This window comes from Mastigoproctus giganteus, chromosome 7 (assembly GCF_048544385.1).
Source record: "Mastigoproctus giganteus isolate SK-2022 chromosome 7, ASM4854438v1, whole genome shotgun sequence".
Taxonomy (NCBI): domain Eukaryota; kingdom Metazoa; phylum Arthropoda; class Arachnida; order Uropygi; family Thelyphonidae; genus Mastigoproctus; species Mastigoproctus giganteus.
The window spans coordinates 132,323,442-132,348,845 of NC_143581.1; the positions used below are offsets into that span (position 1 = coordinate 132,323,442).

The 25,404-nt window shown below is 38.0% G+C and overlaps 1 protein-coding gene across 1 annotated transcript in view; it reads left to right on the top strand.

The window, feature by feature from the left end:
• Positions 1-25,404, top strand: part of LOC150083207 (tRNA (34-2'-O)-methyltransferase regulator WDR6) — a 760,490-nt gene that overhangs the window by 389,875 nt on the left and 345,211 nt on the right. Inside the window, exon 14 of the mRNA XM_090378434.1 lies at positions 24,814-24,969. Coding sequence (XP_090234560.1) covers positions 24,814-24,969 — 156 coding nt within the window. The remainder of the gene's footprint in view (positions 1-24,813; positions 24,970-25,404) is intronic.

Consider the following 25,404-nt stretch of genomic DNA (forward strand, 5'->3'; position numbering starts at 1 on the left):
GCCTGTTTATCTAACTCCTTTCATGACTGGATTGCTGGCACGTTTAGATCTACTGTAGGCATTTATATCACTTGATAATTTATATGCATATTTGGTGGTTTGCTAGGAGAAAACAGCATCTTGATTTTTGTCTTTTCTGCGAGATTTGAATGGTATCAATTTTAACTCTAAATCTGTGCAGAAAGAGCTAGCAATGATGGACTTGATTTTGTTGGTATATGCAAATTTAACTTCACTGTTATATTTGTGAATGAGGAGTGCAAAGTGATATTCTACTCTGCCAGGAGAGATTTTGAATATTGGTGTTTTAGTTCGTATTAGTATTTTGCATTCAGAGAAATAGCCTTACAAGATAGAATAAACCTATTAAAGCAGTTTTTTTTAAGAGGCTTTTTGCTGACACTTTCTGCTGATGAGAGCTGGGGCTGTTACATGGGAATCAAAAATATGAGAAGTCTATGACTCCTGATACATATGAGAAAAATATTACATATTTAAAATGCACATAGGATCCATATAAACCAAAACTAAACTGAAAACAATGTTACTCAGCAACTCCCTGTCAAGAAAAAATAATTCCTAAAGAGAAGTTTTATAAACACATCAATAAACTTCAGTGTATGGAGAACCACTCCACTCCCTGAGTTAGATCTCTCTTTTTCAATAAGACCTCTGAGTGGATGATTCAGTCACTTTATCGTCAATTACATTATCAGTTAAAAGTCAATTTAAATCAAAGAATGCTCCATTTTGAAGGCAAGTACTGTAAATTGCAGTTGATTAGAAAATTGAATTGGAGAGCATTACAATAAAAGATTTTTTTGGCCGGACCTCTCAATCATCCAAACATTTTCTAATGGGGTAACTCCTCTTGAGGCATGTGGAATGAATAGCACTATTCTGGGGGAACATAACACTCTGGGGGGGGTATCAAAATATACAGCGCACTGCAGCAAACAGGTGCTGAGTGAACTGTGATGAAGTGAACAAGCACTGAGTGAGCCATGTTATAGTTACATGTTATAGACAACAAGCCCTGATTCCAAAACCCATATATGTTTTTTTACAGAAATTAAAAATTTTATGCTTATCAGGCATAGTAAAAGTTTACGCTTGTCATATTTCATTCTTGCTATCATTCCTGTTATGGTTAGGGGCATCACTTATTCCAAGATTAATGATTAAAAATCTAAACTTTTACTAAATCTGGAGGCCTCATTTCAAGAAGGATGTAGAGCTGCTGGAATGAGTACAGAGAAGGGCAACAAGATTAGTGAATGGAACAAAGGGTTGCTCTTACGAAGAAAGGCTTAAGTTTTGCAAATTACAGAGCCTGGAGACTAGGCATCGCCGAGGTGATCTGATAGAGGTGTACAAGGCTTTGAATGGCTTGAGCATGCTCAATGCCGATGGAATTCTTCCTCTTGCTCAGAATAATCACCTGAGAGGGCATAAATTCAAATTGAGGAAGGACGGATGTCGGATAGATGTGCGGAAATTCGCCTTTAGCCAGCGGGCAGTTGGTTTGTGGAATAGACTTCCATCGCTTGTTGTTGAAGTTGATAGCCTAAACAAATTTAAGGCTCAGCTGGACAGGTATTTCGAACGAATTGAGGGGTGAAATGGGAGTAGTGGTTGTTTTTTTTTTTTTTTTTTTGGCTGATGCTGAATAAGCTTGCTTTCTTGCATCATATGCCTCTACTAATGCTAATGCTAAATTCTTAAGTATAGTCAGAATCTATTGCAACAAACTCCAGAAATCAGATCAAAAGTATTGCAACTTTTTTTTTTGCTTCTCTAACATATTGCTCTAGAAACAAATCATCCAATAAATCCACTGAAGTCCTGTCTCTGTCTGTATGGCCAACCCACAAGTTCCAGTCGGTGGGTGGAAAGTTAAAAAACCCCATTCTAAGACATACTGAAGTATTGACTCATGCTGTTTCTCCGTATATTTGTGTGCTGTACCCATCATAGTCATTGGGCCTATAACACAATCTATTTCCTTTTTTTATTTTTTGTGTGCTTATGTTGCACCAAACATTCGTAGTGAGCAGATGTGCCTTTGTAGTGACCAGGGAAGTGTAGGGAGAGCATAGTGATTAGAGGGGATTAGTGGAATAGATTAGGATTAAGGAGGTTAGGTAATTGCTTTTAAATAATTTATTTAATATATTGTAAAGTTTATTTTCATATAATTTTTTTTCTGTAATATTATAAATATAATTTTTTGAAAGTTACTTTCTGTGATATTTAGTAAATTTAACAGTGGTTGTGACAAGATCTACCGTGAACACTTCGTCAGAGGGTAACATGACTCATACAGAAATAGCCAATGGTGATTTCTGGGTAAATCATGATTTCATCATTTCCAGAAGCTGTGGCATGCGTTCCAAGGTCGACCTAGTGGATAATCATAGCTCACTTGACAATTGTTTTTTTTTTTTTTTTTTTGTTTCCATTGTACAGAGTGTACCAATCTAAAGTTAAAATTTGGTGCATTGCTAGAAGAATTTGAGTCACTGAAAATACGGGTCCTTGCCATCAAGAATAATGTAACAGGGAGCTCGTCACGGATTCAAGGCTCTGGTAATCTATCAAGTGATGCTCTGTTGATTCGGGGTCCCAGAGCAGAATAACCAAGTGGAAACAGCTCTGGTTGAGAAGGACTATTGTTTAGTTCTATTAGAAGACTCCATTGTCAGGAAAATGGGAAAAATTTTTTGTAATAAGGATAGGTAGACTAGAAATAGGGTATGTGTGCCGAAAGCAACAGCTAATGATGTCACCAACAGATTGTCAGATTTAAGGGGGATAAAGAGAGTATTATTATTCATGGGGACTAATGATATTAAGCACACATGATCTGACGATTTGCTAGACAAATATAAGATCTGACTGAAGAAATGCCCCGAGTTAGGTCAGAATGTCTGTGTGTCTGCAAGGCTTTTGGGGTAAATTGTTATCAGCTGGGCCTGCACTGGAAGGTAGAAGGAATTGGTTTTGTAAAGATGGGATACACTTATACAAGGTTGGTGCAAGTGTTTTTGCCAGTATCATTGTGGATACCTTAAAGGTTCGGGGATACAGCTAGTTTGGGGGAACGAGAGTAATATAGATATGCATTTATGTCATTAGCATTACTTGAGGCATATGATGCAAGAAAGCAAGCATTTACTGCATTAGCCAAAAAAAAAAAAAAACTTCCCATTTCACCCATACGGTCACTCCAACTGTTTGTCTAGTTCAGCCTTAACTTTATTTAAGCTATCAACTTCCACAACAACAGATGAAAGTCTGTTCCAGCAATCAACTACCCGCTGCCTAAAGTAAAACTTCTACACATCTATTCTACAACTGTCTTTCCTCAAATTGAATCTATGCCCCCCCCTCAGGTTCTTAATCTCAGAAAGCAGAAGTATCCCATCAGCATTGAGCCTACTCAAACAAACCATTCAAAGCCTTATACACCTCGATCAAATCACCTCACAGGTGCCTAGTCTTCAGATGCTGCAACTTGCATAATTTAATCCTTTCTTTGTAAGCACACCCCCTTTGTTCCTCTCACCAATCTCATTACCCTTCTTTGTACTAGTTCAAGCAACTCTACATCCTTCCTAAAATAAGGCCACCAGACCTGTATACAGTACCCAAGGTGTGGCATGACCTTTGCCTTATACAAACGGATAATCACCTCCTTGTCTCTGCTAGCAAACTTCCTATATATCATTGACAAAACTCCATGACTTGCTCTGGAAGCCCGTCTGCACTGCTCAGAGAACTACATATCTAACTGCACAATTACCCCCAAGTCTTTCTCATTCTCCATCCACCTCCCTGAGTGTGGTACCACGCATTGGAGGCTTGAAGTGGTGGAACCCATGTTTTGTCTCTAGAGCTAAGTTTCGGTCAACCCTTCCCCATCTCTTCCATCATGCAGTATGATTGATGACTTTTGAGGTTATGATGAACATCGTGGTGAAATCCAATATTCCTTACATTTCGAGGGTACAGCTCTAAAACGGTGTTCACAGGCCGACAGCTAGTTAGTACACCGGACCGAACCTATTGGTAACTCTCTAGGAGGTTTCCAGATAAGCTAGTGTATAATTTTGCTACCTCTACTCTGCCAGATAGTGACTGGAGGTAGTCCAAGTAGTGTGTATGCGGGGAGCATTGTCAAGGGTCTGGGTATATTCTTACCATGTATACGCCATATCCAAAAATTTCATTACTTCATACAGCATGCCCCACCAACTTTTTCTTACTATTGAATACACCATGAATTGTCAAACTAATAGAGCAAGCTTATCTGCGAAAAGATCTAAACCTCCCAAGCACTTCCTAATTCATTTCACAAATATACGTGGTCTCAATTCTAATCTCAACGATGTCCATTTCCACTTGCAGTCTGCCAAACCCCATATACTTTTTCTGACAGAATCTCAGTTATCAGCTGATTCAACTACTGCTCATCTCAGATGCCCAAATTATTCACTGTATGATTCATTTTGCCTCAAAGGTGGTACTTGTGCATATGTCCGTTCTGATATTCCCTGTCAGAGACTTGGCAATTTTGAATCTCCTCTCTTTGATCTTTTCTGGCTTAAAATCTCTCTACCTCATTGTGTAAAATTCATCTGTTGTCTCTACCGTTCTCCCAACTCCACTAATCACTTGGAGCTCTTTGACTTCCTCTCTTTGCAACTTGACTTTCTCCAGTCCAACTTTCCTAACAGTGAGGTAATTTTCCTTGGTGATTTTAATGTTCACAACTGCAGCTGGCTTCCATTTTCTAGTCACACCGACCCTGCAGGTCGAGATGCTGAGGCTTTTGCAATTACTAATGATCTTGCATAGATTGTTCATTTACCTACAAGAATACCGGACAATCCTAATCATACAGCCAATATGCTTGATCTTTTTCTCACAAACAACCCTTCTAAGTACACGGTCGAAGTGAGAGGTCCTTTAGGCACATCAGATCACAACTTGGTGATTGTCTCTTCTCCAATGGAGAAGAGACAATCTCATGTCTCTTTATCTCATGGCTATTCCCAACCTCGTGTAGTTTGGAGAATGCAAAGTGGGATGACCTGCGAGACTTCTTTTCTTCTTTTCCTTGGTCAGGTTACTGTTTCAAAACTTCTGATGTCAACGTTTGCTCAGATTGTGTCAGTGAAATTATTCTTGCAGGAATGGAATCCTTTTCCCACACTCCACTTTAAAATCTCCTCCTTTATCTAAACCTTGGTTTTCCAATAAATGTGCTAAGGCTGTTCAAGAGAAGAATGTTGCATATCATAATTGGCTTGTTTCTAATTCTTCAGTTTCATTTTCTGGCTATACCAAAACTCGCAACAATTCTAAAGCAGTTATTAACCAGTCCAAACTAGAGTTTGAACAGGCTAAGAGTAGAAAACTTGCTTCTTGCCCTAATGGTAGCCGAGCATTCTGGTCTCTTGCCAAAGGTAATGGCCGCAACCTTTGCCCATCTCTGCTCCCACCTCTGTCCAAACCAGATGATTCTGTTGTCACTTCAGCCAAGGATAAAGCTGACCTACTAGCATCCCATTTTTCTTTCAACTCATGCATTAACGATCTTGGTAAAACACCTCCCACTATTTCCAACACGTTCCATTCAATGCCTCCTGTGGTCTTCCGTCAAAAGGATGTCAGAAGGATTTTGATTAATCTTCATGCTAAGAAAGCTCCAGGTCCCGATGGTATTTCTCCACTTGTTCTCAAAACCTGTGCTCTTGAACTTACTCCAATTCTTTGTTGCCTGTTTTCACTTTCTTATTCATAAGGTGTTTTTCCTTTTGCATGGAAATTTGCTCATATATAGCCAGTTCCTAAAAGGGTGACAAATCCCTCCCATCCAATTATCGTCCCATTGCAATTACTTCTACTCTTTCTAAAGTAATGGAGAAATCAATTAACCGCCAAATTTTAAACTACCTAGAAACCTTCCATCTGATCAACGATCGCCAGTATGGATTCCATCAGTGTCGATCCACTGGTGATATTCTGGCTTATGTTACCCATTTATGGACTAATTCAATGGAAAGGTTCGGTGAAACACAAGTAGTTGCTCTTGACATCCCAAAGGCATTGGGATGTCAAGAGCACATTTCGATCGTGTTTGGCATAAAGGTCTTCTAAACAGGCTTCCATCTTATGGTTTGCCAACTGTTATTAGTAATTGGTTATCCAGTTTTCTCTTTGATCGCTCACTGAGGGTGATGGTAGATGGCTCTCTGTCTTCTAACTTCTCCACTAATGCCGGTGTCGCCTAAGGTTCAGTTCTTTCCCCCACTCTTTTCCTCTTGTATATTAATGACCTTCTTCCATTGACTGGATATTCTATCCATAGTTTTGCCGATAATAGCACATTGCATTCCACTTTCCATTTTGAGATACCTTGTCCTGCTCAATCAGCTTCAACTTCTCGAAACTCTGCTACCATTTCCTTAAATGCCGATCTTCAAGTAAGTCTCCAGTGGGGCAAAGACAACTTAGTTGATTTCAACCCTTCTAAAACTCAGCCTTGTCTTATATCTTGCAAAAAGGATTCTTCTGCTCCTATGCTTATTTTTAGTGACACTCCGATTTCTAGGCAAAATGATATATCTCTTTTGGGGATTACCCTGACTTCTAATCTCTCTCTCTTGGCACAAACACATTACAAATATTGCTTCCTCTGCATCTAAAAAACTTGGTCTTCTCTTTCGCTCTCGACATTACTTTTCTTCCAAACAGCTGCTCACTCTGTATAAATTGCAAATCCGCCCTGCCATGGAATATTGTTCCCACATCTGGGGTGATGTCCCCAAAACATCTCTCAGGCTTCTTGATTCCATTCAGAAGAGGGCAGTTAGGTTGATTAATGACTCATCTCTAACAGAGTCTCCGCACTCGCTGTCTCATAAACGTAGTGTTTCTGCTGCATACCTCTTCTACAGATACTTCCATGGGCACTGTTCTTCTGAATTAGCTTCTATAATTCCTGCTCTCTCTCTTTCAAAACAGTTCGAACACGTGCCGCCACCAGCCAACATCCATTTACTGTCCAACTTCAAACTCACAGAACCAACTTTTTATCTTCCTTGTTTATTCATTCAACTGCCATTTTCTGGAACAACCTTCCATCATACGTATTTCCTGAAAATTACAGTCTACAGAAGTTCAAGTCCAATGTCAACAAATATCTTCTTTCATCTTCTCAACCTCCAACCCAAGCATGGTACTAAGTACGATAGGTTCTAACACCTCTCATGTTGGGGTTCTCATAAATACAATCAGATAATACAATCTCTGTATTATCTGCAAACTTGGACATTAAGCCTGATATACCTTCATCGATATCATCAATAAATACACAAAACAACAATGAGCCCAGCACCGAACCCTGGGTATAATAATAACATTAGTCCACATAGAGCAGTGTCCATTTATTACCACTCTCTGCCATCTCTCACTCAACCATCCCTTTATCCGCAGTAACTTGCCCTTAATGCCATACCACTCCAATTTGTACAGCAGTCTTCCATGCGCAACAGTATCAAAAGATTTCCTGAAATCCAAGCATATGATATCAAAATTATTTTTTTGCATCCAGTTCCTCTGTGACCACATCATATTATCCAGTCAAATTGGTTAGACAAGAATTCCCCTTAACAAACCCATGCTATGTCTTAACTATTATTGCAGTCTTGTCTAGGTGATCCTGTATCACCCCTTTAACCATTGACTCCATTATTTTCCCCGGAACAGAAGTTAAACTAACAGGTCTATTAAGACAGTACTTGAAGATCTCTAAAACTTTGCATTGTCTTTCTAAGCATTCGCTATCCTTTACTAACAGCTCTATAATTATTTGTGTCACCCTTTGAATCCCCTTTGTGAATTGGGGATATATTTACACCCTTTGAACCCCCTGAATTGGGGATGCAGTCCATGGGGACTTCACCTGAGTCGAAGAAGGATGCTCTCATAATTATGGTTAAGGGTTTGCTTACTTCCTTTATTGCCTCCTTCATTATAACTGGATAGTTTCCATCTACCCCAGGTGTTTTATTATGTTTAACTTCAACAATTTCTCCTCCACTTTGCTCTCCGTTATTGCAAAATAATTTTGCAATAACGGAGAGCAAAGATCAAATTCATTAATCCATACATAATCCCCATCCATACAGAATTCCTCATGTGTGAATGTATATGCAAAATACTCTTTCAGTTTTTCAGCTATCTGCACAGGATCATCAGCAGTCAAACCACCAACATCAAGTTGACTAATCTGATTAATCCCATTCCTTCTTGAGTTTACATAACTAAAGAACTCTTTGCTGTTTACGAAAGATTTCTTGTAATTTGCCTTCGCCTGCCTAACCTCTTTTGTGACTTGATTATTACAGACCAGCTTATATCTGCCATAGGCTTCTGTGTCAACCTGATAATTTATATGTATCCATTGCATTTTCTTCTCTGCCACGATCCTCATTAGGAACCTTGAACATTATTTCTTAGTTGGTATGAAAAGCCTAGTAGCCTCCAAGATTAAATCCCTGAAGGTTTCCCATTTAAACTTCACTGTTGGTAACATCATCCGTTTATCCCACTGTATAGAATTTAAAAGCTGTCTGAGACCCCTGTAGTCACCTTTACGAAAACAAAAACCCTTCCCTTTACCCTTGATGGTTGTTAAATCTTTAAATAAATCCCACATCAGTACACTGTGATCACTGTCACCTTTAGTGGTTCCTTTATCTGCAAATTCTTAATGCATGAATAATCACTGCTGATAATCAGATGAATTGTATTACTCCCTTTAGTTGCCCTTCGAACATGTTTCTGTACAAAACAATGCTCCAGTAAATCCACAAAAGTCTTGGTAGTGTGCAAGTGACCAATCCACAAGTTCCAGTCAATATCTGGAAAGTTAAAATTGCCCGTTTCAAGACATTTTGATTTACTGGCCCATTCTGTTTCTCTGCACAACTGTTCATTGTAATCATCAGAATCATTAGGCCTGTAACATACTCCTACTCTCATTTTCCCTTTCCCAGTGTTTATGTCACGCCAAATTGAATCAACTTTGCGCTGTCCATCTGTGTCAAATGGATGAACTTCTTTAGATTTTGTGTTTCTTTACTAACAGCATAACCCCTCCTTCCTTCCTACCCCATCTGTCCTTTCTGTACACATTGTACTCCCCAGATTCCAATTCTGCACTGCTTATGTCTGTGTGATACCATGACTCTGATATCCCAACAATATCTGCCTTTGAGGTCTTGATTAGCACTTCAAATTCATTAATTTTATTTACTATACTTCTAGCATTAGTGTACATTCACTTGTTCTTACTGTTAGTTAGCCTAACACAGCCCATGTATTTACTTGTTCCATGATGATTCCAAGCAGCTCTTGAAGCCTACAGCAACTTGCTCTCTAAGCTGCTGCTCATTAGAATAGAAGGAATGCAAGAATCACTTTCACCTCTGCCTGTGGCTACCATTAATCTTTTAGTCTGTGAATCCGCCCAACCTTGCAATTTTCCATCCCACCCAACACTGCCTCAATAGCATCAGCAAATATTCTTGCACCCCTTCTATTTAAGTGTATCCCATCCCTGTAGAAGCAGTCTCTCCTGTTAGCAAGCACAGAGCACGCTGAAAAAAATGCTACCTGTTGAGCCTTGTACAATCTCTCCAGGGCCGAATTGATTGCAAAGCTCATATATACTCCCTCCTATCATGTCTGGGTAGAATTGCAGACACTTTCAAATTTAACCCTAACTCGCAACGACTTTTTTCCAGCATTGACCTGTACAGTCAGCCTCGTATAGCACGTGTTTACACTACACAAATTCGATCATACACGATTTATAAATAGGGGAACGATATCTTATATAACACAAACAGAATTCGCTTATGCACGATTCGCCTTTGTGTTTACAAGAAATGGCAGTCGAACGCAGAATCACCCCAAACCGAATGCAACACGATAGGATTGAAGAGAAGATTCTGAAAATGTATTTGTTTTTTGTATCAGTGAAGGGGAAACACATTTCACCATAATAACGTAAAAACCAACACAATTCCAGTTATCGGTATAATCGCAAATGCAATTAGATCGAGTTTACTACCAGTTTATAACAGATTCCACTAGCAGAAACGCAACTGGAAATTGTTTTTACTGTTTTATGGTAATAACCCCTAGAAATGTGCTTTAGTAAAATGTGAGGTGTTAATTGTGTATCTCTGCCTTTACGGTGTTGTTTATTCAGTTGCTACACACGCGCAGCTTTGTTTATGTGTATCAAGCGTGCCTCCTCGTTTTGTAATTGTGCTTTATTCCGTAAAAATGAGTAAAATACTTAAATGGTGTGAAAAGGAAGCATCCTGGTGAAGACACTGCAGATTCAGAGAGAAAAAGAAAAGCAATATCGATAAACAGAGGTGGACTGGGTCAAAAATTCTTACCCAGGAAAATTTGTAGTGGCCTCATACTATGATTTATGGCCAAATCACACCGGCCTCCGGCCCACCGGGGTTTCCCCGGTAAGGCTTGTGGCCAGCCCGCCTCTGTCGATAGAGAAAAAATATGAAATTGTGAAAAGCTTTGAGCGAAATGAAAGAGCATGTGCTTCAGACCTAAATGAGGCAATGCCGAGAATTAGAAAGAATGCAGAGAAAATAAAAACAACTTTCATAGCAGAAACAACTCAAAGTGTAATTAAAATCCATTAGATTAAGAAACAAAGAATTGGAAGAGATGGAACGGCTGTCATCTGTTTCGATAGAAAATCAAACAAAAAACAAGTTTGCTTACGATAGAAGCAAAAGCATTAGCAATATTTTATTATGTAATAGTCGTAATAAAATACGTAAGTATTTTTTTACGATTATTTATTGTGTTTGGTAATGTTTTGGTTACAAATGTGTGTTCAATCTTGGGTGGTTGGCACCTAACCCTATTTTTCCCATATGGCCTGTTGTTTATATTTCACGATTTTGCATTAGCATTAGTAGAGGCATTTGATGCAAGAAAGCAAGCTTATGCAGCATCAGCCAAAAAAAAAAAAAATATATATATATATAAAGTAAAATAAATACATAAAAAATAACCACTTCCACTTCACCCTATGTTCGTTCGAAATACCTGTCCAGCTGAGCCTTAAACTTATTTAGGCTATCAACTTCCACGACAAGGGATGGTAGTCTGTTCCACCTACCAACCACCCGCTGGCTAAAGGCAAATTTCCGTACATCTATCCTACATCTGTCTTTCCTCAATTTGAATTTATGCCCTCTCAGGTGATTATTCTGAGCAAGAGGAAGAATCCCATCAACATTGAGCATGCTCAAACCATTCAAGGCTTTTTACACCTCTATCAGATCACCTCGCTGGTGCCTAGTCTCCAGACACTGTAATTCGCAAAACTTAAGCCTTTCTTCGTAAGAGCACCCCTTTGTTCCATTCACTAATCTTGTTGCCCTTCTCTGTACTCACTCCAGCAGCTCTACATCCTTCTTGAAATGAGGCCTTCAGGCCTGTATACAGTACACTAGGTGTGGCCTGACCATTGCCTTATACAAGGGAATAATCACCTCCTTATCCCTGCTAGAAAAATTCCTATATATCATTGACAATACACCATGAGCTACTCTTGCAGCCCGTCTGCACTGCTCAGAGAACTTCATATCTGCCTGCACACCACCCCCCAGGTCTTTATCATTCTCTACCACTGTCAGTGTAGTACCACAGAGTTGATACGTTGCTCTGGGGTTGCTGTTTCCCATATATAGTACTTTACATTTGTCAATATTAAACTTCATTTGCCACCTCTCAGCCCATCTGCTCAACTTTTCCAGATCCTGTTGCAGCAGCATAGTGTCAGTGGTGTCCTTGACAACCCTGCCAACCTTCGTATCGTCTGCAAACTTGGACATTAGGCTTGATATACCATCATCAATATCATTTATTAGCATTAGCATTAGTAGAGGCATTTGATGCAAGAAAGCAAGCTTATGCAGCATCAGCCAAAAAAAAAAAAAAAAAAAAAACCCACTTCCACTTCACCCCTCTGTTCGTTCAAAATACCTGTCCAGCTGAGCCTTAAACTTATTTAGGCTATCAACCTCCACCACAAGGGATGGCAGTCTGTTCCACCAACCTACCACCCGCTGGCTAAAGGCAAATTTCCGCACGTCTATCCTACATCTGTCTTTCCTCAATTTCAATTTATGCCCTCTCAGGTGATTTTTCTGAGCTAGAGGAAGAATCCCATCAGCATTGAGCATGCTTAAACCATTCAAGGCTTTATACACCTCTATCAGATCACCTCGCTGGTGCCTAGTCTCCAGACACTGTAATTTGCAAAACTTAAGCCTTTCTTCGTAAGAGCACCCCTTTGTTCCATTCACTAATCTTGTTGCCCTTCTCTGTACTCGTTCCAGCAGCTCTACATCCTTCTTGAAATTAGGCCTCCAGACCTGTATACAGTACTCTAGGTGTGGCCTGACCATTGCCTTATACAATGGAATAATCACCTCCTTATCCCTGCTGGAAAAATTCCTGTATATCATTGACAATACTCCATGAGCTACTCTTGCAGCCCGTCTGCACTGCTCAGAGAACTTCATATCTGCCTGCACAACCACCCCCAAGTCCCTTTCATTCTCTACCACTGCCAGTGTAGTACCACAGAGTTGATACGTTGCTCTGGGGTTGCTGTTTCCCATGTGTAGTACTTTACATTTGTCAATGTTAAACTTCATTTGCCACCTCTCAGCCCATCTGCTCAACCTTTCCAGATCCTGTTGCAGCAGCATAGTGTCAGTAGTGTCCTTGACAACCCTGCCAACCTTTGTATCATCTGCAAACTTGAACATTAAGCTTGATATACCATCATCAATATCATTTATAAATACAGAAAACAATAATGGACCCAACACTGAGCCCTGAGGGACTCCACTAATAACGTTAGTCCACCATGAGCAGTGTCCATTGATTACCACTCTCTGTCTTCTCCCCCTCAACCACCCCTTTATCCATAGCAGCAATTTGCCTCCAATGTCACACTGCTCCAATTTGTGTAGCAGTCTTCCATGTGCAACAGTATCAAAAGCCTTTCTAAGATCCAAGTATATAATATCAAAGTTATTCCCTGCATCCAGTTCTTTTGTGACTGCATCATAGTATCCAATCAAGTTGGTCAGGCAAGACTTCCCCTTAACAAAACCATGCTGTGTCTGAGCTATAACTGAAGTCTTGTCTAAATGATCCTGCAGTGCTTCTTTAACCAGTGCCTCCATTAATTTTCCTGGAACAGAAGTTAAGCTCACAGGTCTATAATTACTTGTGTCAGCCTTTGATCCTCCTTTGTGAATTGGGGTCACATTTGCACATTTCCAGTCTATGGGTACCTCCCCTGAGTCCAAGGAAGCTCTCATAATTATGGCTAAGGGTTTGCTTACTTCCTTTGCTGCCTCCTTTAATATAACTGGATAGATCCCATCCACCCCGGGTGCCTTTCTTGTGTTTATCTTCAACAGTTTCTCCTCCACTTTACTCCCAGTTATTTCAAGATTCTGTAGCTTACTGCTAGAGCTGAATACACCTCTGGCATTCCCCTCGCTGAATAACTCCTCATGTGTGAATGTCGATGCAAAATATTCATTTAGTTTGTTAGCTACCTGAGCAGGATCATCAACACTTGACCCATCAATATCAAGTGGACCAATCTGATTCATCCCCTTCCTTCTAGAGTTTACATAAGTAAAGAATTCTTTGCTGTTTTTCTTTGCATCCCTTGCCAAGGATTTCTCGTAATCTGCCTTCGCCTGCCTAACCTCCTTTGTAACTTGGTTGCATATCAACTTGTATCTATCATAGGCTTCTGTGTCATGTGTTAATTTATATGTATCCCATGCATTTTTCTTCTCTGCCATATGCCTCATTAGTTCATCTGACATCCATTTTGGCCTAAACCTTGAACAATATTTCTTAGTTGGTATGTAAAGCCTAGTAGCTTCCAAGATAAGTTCTTTGAATGCTTCCCATTTTGAATTTGCTGTTGGTAACATCATCAGTTGGTCCCACTGTATAGAATTTAAATACTGTCTCAGTCCATCGTAGTCACCTTTACGGAAGCAATAACCCTTCCCTTTACCCCTAATGGTAGTTACCTCTTTCAGTAAATCCCACTTCAGCACACTGTGATCACTGCCACCTAGTGGTTCATTTATCTGCAGATTCTTAATGCATGAAGAATCACTGCTGATAATCAAATCAAGAGTATTACTCCCTCTTATAAATAAAGAAAACAATAATGGACCCAATACTGAACCCTGCGGGACTCCACAAATAACATTAGTCCACGATGAGCAGTGTCCATTGATTACCACTCTCTGTCTTCTCCCCCTCAACCACCCCTTTATCCATAGCAGCAATTTGCCTCCAATGCCGCACTGCTCCAATTTGTGCAGCAGTCTTCCATGTGCAACAGTATCAAAAGCCTTTCTAAGATCCAAGTATATAATATCAAAGTTATTCCCTGCATCCAGTTCTTTTGTGACTGCATCATAGTATCCAATCAAATTGGTCAGGCAAGACTTCCCCTTAACAAAACCATGCTGTGTCCGAGCTATAACTGAAGTCTTGTCTAGATGATCCTGCAGTGCTTCTTTAACCAGTGTCTCCATTAATTTTCCGGGAACAGAAGTTAAACTCACAGGTCTATAATTACTTGTGTCAGCCTTTGATCCTCCCTTGTGAATTGGGGTCACATTTGCAATTCTCCAGTCCATGGGTACCTCCCCTGAGTCCAAGGAAGCTCTCATAATTATGGCTAAGGGTTTGCTTACTTCCTTTGCTGCCTCCTTTAATATAACTGGATAGATCCCATGCAACCCAGGTACCTTTCTTGTGTTTATCTTCAACAATTTCTCCTCCACTTTACTCTCAGTTATTACAAGATTCTCTAGCTTCTGCTAGAGTTGAATACACCTCTGGCATTCCCCTCGCTGAATAACTCCTCATGTGTGAATGTCGATGCAAAATATTCATTTAGTTTGTTAGCTACCTGAGCAGGGTCATCAACAGTTGACCCATCGATATCAAGTGAACCAATCTGATTCATCCCCTTCCTTCTAGAGGGGGATAAGTAAAGAACTCTTTGCTGTTTTTCTTCACATCCCTTGCCAAGGATCTCTCGTAATCTGCCTTCGCCTGCCTAACCTCCTTTGTAACTTGGTTACAGATCAACTTGTATCTATCATAGGCTTCTGTGTCAAGTGTTAATTTGTATGTATCCCATGCATTTTTCCTCTCTGCCATATGCCTCATTAGTTCATCTGACATCCATTTAGGCCTAAACCTTGAACAATATTTCTTAGTTGGTATGTAAAGCCTGGTAGCTTCCAAGATAAGTTCTTTGAATGCTTCCCATTTTGAATTTGCTGTTGGTAACATCATCAGTTGATCCCACTGTATAGAATTTAAATACTGTCTCAGTCCATCGTAGTCGCCTTTATGAAAGCAATAGCCCTTCCCTTTACCCCTAATGGTAGTTACCTCTTTGAGTAACTCCCACTTCAGAACACTGTGATCACTGCCACCTAGTGGTTCATTTATCTGCAGATTCTTAATGCATGAAGAATCACTACTGATAATCAAATCAAGAGTATTACTCCCTCTAGTTGCCTCCCGAACATGCTGATGTCGAAAACAATCATCCAATAAATCCACAAAAGCCTTGCTAGTGTGTGAGTGACCAGCCCCCAAATTCCAGTCAATATCTGGGAAATTAAAATCCCCCATTATAAGACACTCTGATTTGCTGGACCACTCTATTTCTCTGTACAGTTTCTTATTATACTCATCAGAGTCATTAGGCCTATAGCACACTCCTACTCTCAATTTTAATCTCCCAATGCTTATGTCACACCAAACTGACTCGACACTGCACTCTCCAGCGATGTCGACTTGCTTCACTTCCTTGGATTTTATGTGTTTCTTAACTAATAGCATAACCCCTCCTCCCTTCCTATCCTGTCTATCCTTTCTGTAGATATTGTACTCCCCAAATTCCAGTTCTGCATTCCTTATATCTGTGTGACACCATGTCTCTGAAATCCCAACAACATCTGCCTTTGATGTTTTGAGTAATACCTCAAATTCATCAAATTTTGATGAATTAGAGGGGTTTCTAGTAACACAACTATCGTGCTATATGAGGACTGACTGTACTTGGTAATACTATATCATATTATTGGTCAAATTAATGCTTGAACATATCTCAAGAGTTCTTGTTTGTTACTGTAACTGATCATATTAGTAAGATCTGTGATCAGAAACGTTTCAAATGAGCAAGTAGCTAATGCCTGAGAAGCAAGCTTAAATAACTTCAAGGGATGTGTCAAGGCAGTTAGCTAAACAAGATCACTAAGTCTTAATTTATACAGTAATGTCAGAAGTGTCGTCAATGAAATGAGTGAATTTGGACTGCTGGTTAGGACAAATAACTATGACATAATAGGGCTTACGGAAACGTAGTGCGACCTGGAAATAGAGAATGATGAGTTTCAGTATGATATGGTATGCACAATGTATGTAGGAAACCTGGATTCAGAAGTTTCACATGCTAGTATAGAATCTGTATGGTGTGAGATAGTTGGAACCAAAAGTATAATGAGAGTGGGAGTCATCTACACAGGCCAGGTGATTGTAAAGATTATGATGAGAGCCTCTACATGCAAATGGAATGAGCAAGTAAGTGTGAATGTTTTATTATGGGTTATTTTATTTGCCTCTAATTGATTACAGCAAATGGGAAGGAAACTTGACATGGGGGACAAAATTTTTAAATCAACTAAATGATTGTTATTTGTATCAACATGTCAGGGAAAGTACTAAGGAAAAGAATATTATAGACCTGATCATCACCCATGAACCAGATGACATAGTAGGGCTGTGACAGTACAGGAACCAGTAGCAGGAAGTGATCACGGAGTTCTACCACGGACAATGAAGAAAGAGAGAGGCAGCAGTAGTTAAAGGGCAAAGAAATGGGTTATAATTTCAATTACAATAGTTACAATAGTATGGTTACCTCCCTATCTCTACAAGCAAATGTTCAATAAGATCAACAGGACACTATGGAGCCTTCTTGCTGTCTATCTACACTGTTCAGAGAACTTCATATTAATTTGCAGCATTAAAGGGTAGCTGTCACTTTTCTGCCCATCTCTGAAATCTCTCTAAGTTATCTTAAAGCAACAGTGCTTGGCACTGATCATTAACTACTCTATCTATCTTGAAATCATTCACAAATTTTAACATCACATGATCGATCTCTTCCTATATGTTATTTCAGAAAATCAAAAACAGATGGTTCTAGTACTGATTTTTGGGGAACCCTTCTGCCCTGCAGCCATCTTGCAATCCATCTAAGATTTTCCCTTTGATTCTAACATGTTTTAGTTTATACAATAACCTGTTATGCTATACTGTCATATGCTTTGCTGAAATGTGAGTAAACAATCTTAAAATTATTTTCTAACTCCAGTGACTCTGTCAAAATAGCTACCAGATTGGCTAAACAATTCTGAAGGAAATTATGCTGTTTTCTTCAGAATTCCATTTCTATTAAAATGATTCTGTAATGTATTCTTTATCATTTCCTCCTTGATTTTCCCTACTACTTAAGTTAGACTGACCAGTTGGTATTTACTCACTTCACTCTTAGAACTATCTTTATATATTGGCAATTTGACACTTCTCCAATCAAAGGGAATAATTCGTGAGTCTAGTGGCAACCTCATGATACCTCAAATAGTTGAATCTTTCCCCTTGTGACCTCCCTCAAAATTTCTGGGTATATCATTAATTCTAAGAGCCTTACTCACCTTTAGGCTCAAAAGTTTTTCTGATAAATTGAAATTTCAATATTGTAATATCAATGCAAAGTACCTATTCAATTCATATTCAACATCAGCAGGTTTATCTATAATCTGGTTTATCTTTCCTGCATCCATTATGCAAGGGTCTGATCTGATTGCCCTTTTCTTCTTAATTTTCATATATGAGGAAAAACTCCCTGTCTTTGTTCTATGCTCTCTTAGCCAGCGATTTCCCATAATCTGTCTTTGCTAGCTAGCCTAACATTTTCTGTAGTATTGTTGCAGATCATTTTGTAATTGTTATAGATGTCACTATTTTTTATTGCTCTGTAACTTTTACATTCTATCTTTCTCTCTCTTTCTCTCTGTTAATGGCTAGTTCATTATTCATCCCTTTTGGAATCCCCTTATGATATACAGTGAAACTTCTCCTAACGGACACCTCTCGTTAACGGACATCTCTCTACAACGGACATTTTCAAATTCCCCAACTCACCTCCATTGGTTTTAACATGTTTTCAGCTTCTGTCTAGCGGACATTCTTTGTAACGGACGCGGACAGGCAATCTGCACTGTTTCGTTTAGATTAGCACTTAATTTGATCTCCCCATAACGGACAGCGGTCGAGCTTACGGCCCTTTTTCCAGGAACGTTTCTTCCACGTATTTGCCTCAATCGTGTGTTTATTTTCTATTTCCGATTCTCTGAATTTTATCAAGGTTTACGTCGCGGTTCTAAACCCTTTTTCAAGAATTTTAAGGCACGTGTAAAACTTCTGATGAATTCGGTGTGTGCAGGGGGGGGGGAATTTTGTCGGCCTTTCGTCTTTTAAGTTTCAGTTTTCAATTTTGTTCAGTGTCGTGTGAAGTGCACAATGTCTTCTCGTAAACATTTAACTTTAAAAGATAAAGTTGAACTCATTAATGCGTATGATCGGCAAAAAAATAGTGTTCGCAATCTCGCTGCAAAATTCAAAATCGGGAAGACGCAGATAAGCGACATCCTAAAGGGAAAAAAATGAACTACTCAAACAATTTTGGTAACACGGAAATGATCAGGTTCAAAAATCATTCCCGAAAACTGTTGGACTTCAAATTGACAATGTTGCGTATGAGTGGTTTTGTCGCGAACGTGCTAAAAAATTCCCATTAATTGGCCTATTATTAGGGAAAAGGCTTTGGAGGTTGCGAAATCTATGGGAGTAAATGAGTTCAAAGCTTCTGCGGGATGGCTAGACAAGTTCAAAACTCGGCATAAAATTTCTTGGAAAACCGTAAGTGGTGAAGGTGGATCTGTTGATACTGGGGTTGTAACAGAGTGGACCGTCAAATTGGAAGATTTATGTCGTGATTTTGAAGCTAAGGATATTTACAACTGTGACGAAACAGGGTTGTTTTTTAAAGCTCTTCCTGAAAAAACAATGAGTCTAAAAAACGAAAAGTGCCAGGGCGGAAACGTTTCTAAGGAACGCTTGACTGTACTATTGTGTATAAATATGCTGGGAGACTTTGAACGACCTCTTGTTATAGGAAAACCACAAAATCTTCATTGTTTCAAGGGCATAAAGTAATCTTTTGAATGTTGACTGGAAGTCTAATAAAAAAGCGTGGATGACACGAGATATCATAAGCGAATGGATAAGTCACTTTTAACAAAACATGATTCGTCAAAACAGAAAAAATATTCTTTTCATGGATAATGCTGCATCTCACCCGCACATTGAATTGTCCAACATTCAAATCGTTTTTCTACCACCAAACACATCTGCAGAGTGTCAGCCCTTGGATCAAGGGATGATAAAAAATTTTAAACTTCACTACAGAAAACGTGTTTTAAGACATCTCATTGCAAACATGAACGATGTAACATGTGCGAGTGACCTTGCAAAGAAAATCAGCATCCTAGATGCGATTCAATGGATTTCCTCTTCAGTAAACGCAATTAGAAAACAAACTGTCGTGAACTGTTTTGTAAAGTCTGGCTTCTCAAACGCAAAAATTGAAGTTGTGAACAGCAATGTGGAGCACCAAGAGGAACAAGAACTTCAACATCTATTGATAATATATGATACTTCCGCTACAAGTGACCCTGGCTACAAAGATATAGACTCGAACCTCACTACAGAAGATGCTGCTCTAGATATCAACATTATCATCGATATTTTTCAAGAAGTTCCTCATGAGGATGAAGAAATGGAAGGAGGTCATTCTGTCGAAGAACATATTAACGACGAACCACCGATGAAAATAGAAGAAGCGCTCATACAAATCAATCGTTTAAAAATGTTTTTCGCGCTGAAGAAGGTACTGAAGGACTTTCGATGGTTTCTTCACTCCAAACAAATGTTGAAAACAAAATTATCAGCTGGAAGAAGGTGCAGAAGAAAATAAGTGATTAATGTATGTATTTTTCTTAAGATAAAGTCATAATATGCATAGTACAATTGTATGTATATTATTTACAAAAATATTGCGCAAAATCTGTATATAATTTAATTTAATTTAACATTAAACGTTTAACGATTTTTCTTTCTTTCTTTCTTTCTTTTTTTTTTTTCTCCCTCAGACTTCTTGTTAGCGGACACTTCTCTCTAACGGACAGATTTTCATTCCCCATGGCTGTCCGTTAAAGGGAAGTTTCACTGTTGTTTCCTAATGGTATATATGCTTGCAAGGCTTTTGTGATTTAAAGCTATAGATTTAAAGATATGCCTAATGCATTCATACTGTCTCCAAGTTTTATAAAGGCCACATAGCACCCTAAGTTGCTATATGGACTCTGGGATCATAATATTCTTTCCTGAAATTGAAACCCATTCCTTTGCCTTTAACAACTACCACCTCTCTCCTCATCCTTCAATGTAGAACTTCGTGATCACTCTCAGCTAATGATTACTGTTTAGTCAGCCCTACGATGTAATTTGGTTTGTGGGAGGTGATAAATCTTGAATATTTTTTTCCTATTCTTTCCCTAACATGCTGATACAAATGACAATCAATCATTTTGTTTAAAAATTTCGTTCCCATAATGAGTTTCCCTCCTACTTGTTCCAATCAATTAGGGAAAAACTGAAATCACACATAATAAGACATTCACACTTGCTTGCCCATGCCATTTTCATGTAGACTCTCATCATAATCTTTAATCTTATGATCAGCGGATTACTCTTGCTCTCATTATACCTTTTATTCACACCGCACAGATTCTGTACCAACATACTTAACTTCTGAATTTGAGACAGTGTTGGTTGTGGTTTTAATAAGAAGCATGTCATGCTGCTTTTGATAAGAAGCATGTCTCCACCATCCCTTCCCTATCTTTCCTATTCTTCTAAATATGCTGTACATACCATATTGAAACTCATCATCCTCTATTTCTGGGTACACAATGTTTCTGCTGGCCCTTTTATGTCAGCAATAGTTGTCCTAATGAGGACAACTAACATTTGATTTACAACACTCCTGACATTACTGTATGCACATTAAAACCAAGTTTTCTTGTGCTACTCTGTTTACTACCCTATTACACCCCTTGAAGTTATTTAAGCTTCTATGTTTCTATAGTAGAGTTTCAGCTCATTTGAAATGTCACTAGCCTCTGAACATCTTGCCAATTTCAGCTGTTGCAGCAATAAACAAAAATTCTTCAGATGTGTGCAAGTGTACTTTGACCCATATTATCATATAAATGCATATCTATATAATCCTTTCTTCCCCATTAACTAGCAGTTGGTTTCCACCCTTAAGGTTTACTCAGTGATACTGGTAAAGACCCTCGAACCACCTTTGTTCATGTCTATCTCATTTCTACCAAATAGATTCTTTCTAGCTACAAGTGTGGATCATGCTGATAAAAAAATCCTCTAGAAAGCCTTTCAGCATCCCTCATGTCTGGAGTAATCCATAATGTTTTCAGCATATAGTCTCTCATATCTTGCCTTGGCAGAATTGCAGACACATACACTTTCTTAACTAACTTGCATTTTAACAAACTAACTTGAATTTTTTTCAGCACAATCCTCTGTTTTCCCAACAAATCATCAATTTGTGTATTCTTAATATTATTAGTCCCCACATAAATAATAATGCTCTGTCTTTACCCCATTTAAAATATGACAATCTGTTAGTGACATCATTAATTGTTGCTTCTGTCAGACACACCCTTTTAGTTCACCTGTCCTTATTACAAAAAAAGTTTATTCATTTCCTTGACAATGGAATCTTCCCTTAGAACTAAAACCTTTTGAATGAGAGCAGTTTGTATTTGATTTTTTCTATTCTGGGGCCCAAAGCAGGAATGAGCTGAGAACTAGAATCATGAGGCCCTGCCAAGCTCTCAATTGCTTTTATTTCTTGGGCAAGCACCTGTTTCCTAGTGCCTCAAATTCTTCTAGCAATGTAGCAAAATTTAATTTTAGATTGGCACATTTCTTGCAATAGGAAGAAAGAAAAGAATCATCAGTTGGCAAGAGCGAGAGTGCAATGGCATGCACTCTTTGAGTGGACCGGGGTTCAAGTCCATGACTAATAAACACGATTAATGTTTGTACTGATGATTTATTGTAAACTCCATTGACCTGGTGGTCGTGCTGGAGTATAAACAAGAACATTTTTTTTAAACCTTGAATAGATACCACAGGCAAAGCAAGTGATAAAGCTGTGACTCACTTGAGAAATCACTGTACCCATTTTGCCTAACCTTTGATGAACTAATCAGTTTTGATCTTGTAACAACCATTATTAAATTTTCAAAACAGCAAAGAAAATAACTTTTATAAAAATTAAATTTATAAAATATCATAGAAAATAACTAAATTTACAATATATAAAAGAAATTAAGTAAAAAGCAAAAAAATCTAAATCACCATAAATTCTATTCTCTGTTTTCCTTTTGGTATAAGCATATTGCATTGTTTCCTCTGAATCATAAAAAAACTGGTTTTGTTTTTTGCTGCCAGCATTACTTTTCTTCTAAGCAACTCTATTCACTTTGTACAAATCTCATATTTTCCCTACCATGGAATATTGTACCCACATCTAGAGTGCCCCCAAAGCCTCTTGCAAGCTGCTGAACTCTATTCAAAAGAGTGCAATCAGGTTAATTAATGATCTACCTCTTAACAGGTCTCTCCAATCTCTGTCTCATGAGTTTTCAGTTTCTGCAGCATGCCTTTTCTGTGGATAACTTTGTCTGTATTGTTCAAGTCTAATGTCAAGTATTTTCTGCCTTCTCAACTTTCAACCCATTGTTATTAAATGCTGTAGGTTCTGATATCTTTTGTGTTTGGGACTTGCTTAAAAAAAAAAAAATTCTGAGAAAGGTAGATCAGAACTTTATGGAAAAATAACATTGGAAAGCATGTTTTTAGAACAAAAATGGTGTCATAAGGAATTCTGTTAGGGCTATACTTTTCCAGTTGAAATTAATTGATGATGCTGATAGGAAATGAATATCATTCTGTAGTTATACTAAAATTTACATGTAAAGCATTTGGGTATAAGAAACAACTTAGATGTTATATATTTAGATTTTGGGGTGCAGAAAGAACTAAAGAATGTTCTAGATGAGAACAAAAATGTTCAACATGCTGTGTAAACAGGTGGCAAGAAAGGCGGTCATATTGGCAGTCTTCTTTTTCTTGGTGATTCCCTTTCACTTTTGTCTCTCTCTCTCTCTCTCTCTCTCTCTCTCTCTCAGGGTAACTGGTGCAAGGAAGCCTGATGCTTATGGTGCAGCATAAGCATCAGGCTTCCTTGCACCATATAGCTAATAATAATAATAATAATTGTATCTATGATTTATTGAAATTTTGCAAGAAGAAAGATTATTACCCTTCTTAATAAAATTATGGTAATGTTATGCTTAGAACATTGTATCTAAGTCAGGAACACTTTTAAAGAAAGTTGTAGCACTTCTTGAGAAGATGGAAAGAAGGGGTTACTACATTGGTGAACATTTTAAGCATTATTCCTATGAAAACTGGCATAATCTTAGGGAGTAACAGTGAACTAGATTTTATGAAGTTCACCTTTGAGCAGCATGTTGTGGAATGTTTTCTGCAGGGGTATCCAATGGTTAAGGAGGATTTGAATTATCACTTTTTTGATGATGGGGCTAATTACATGAGTTTTTTTTTTTTTTTTTTTTTTTTGATAGATGCAGAATGAATCTGCTTTCTTGCATATTTGTGTCATTTTAATCCTAATATTAAAAGTGTTAATGGAAAAAAAAAAAATATATATATATATATATATATCTATATTTTTTTTTATTTTTTATTTTTTTTTTTCACTGCTGTTAAAATGAACCAGTCTTTTGCCAAGGCAATTCTAAAATTTGTTATTTCACTAAACAATAAAAATCTAAACTATAAATTATAGCTCCTCCAAAAATACTCAAATGGACTTACCTTCAGACTTTAATAGCTGTACCAAACCATTGCAATATTGCAATGGTTTGGTACAGGCTGCATTAATTACACATGGAAAAAATGTTCCCTTAGTGCATTTTCTGAACATGAATTTTAAAAAGCATTCAGCAGTTTCAATTTACACTGATTGTCTCTTGCTTGATTTTTTGGGGCTTCTGAATATCAGGATCTTGTTCCATCTCCCACAAATCAACAAGAACTTCATTAGCACAAAGTTCTTTATGGTAGTGATGGAGACGTGTCTTGAAGAAAAAAATTAGCAATAAAAATATTCAGGCTGGAGGAAGGGAATCATTTCAATTTTATTACTTTAGAAAATCTAATGAAAATTCTTGCACTTTTTAGTTGAATCCTGGATGAAGAGGAAGGAAGGTAAAAAGGGAACATGATTTATAAAGTTAATGAATTTTTATTTATAAACACTAGATTCTATAAGTTTCTTTTAAAACTCATTGTATAATCTGATTTATATTTTAGCATAGCCCTTCTCAGAGATTTAATTATATCCATGGAAAGAATGGAGTCACTGATATACAAATGAATGACATGTATGTATATTCCACAGGAAGAGATGGACGTGTGTTGTTATATCATGCTCTCTCAGAGGGACTTGAATTGTTACATGAAATAAAGGTAATTTCTCATTATCTCATTAATTTTATATCTTCTCTATATGAACAGTTTCTTATGGTGCTAATGTAAAAACATCCTTAATTCTCAGAAATGAGCATTTTTGAAAGTTTTATGTTTATAAAAAAAAAAAAAAAGGTCTGTAAATTATTTTGCAAGTTTTGATATGCATCAAGTACAACAGTATTTTATGCATATCGAATGAGTTTTGAATGCATCAGGTACTGTTGTTTTGACTATTATAAATTATGCACTAAAATACATTGAAACAGGACCACATAGAGAGACTGGGCCGTGCTTGTGGGGTAGATATAGGATACACTTAAAAAAAAGCGGGGTACAAGAATATTTGCTTATGCTGTTGAGGTGGGTCAGAAAAATGCTAGCTTATGGGATATGCTGATTTACAAGACTAATATATTAAATGATCCTTCATTG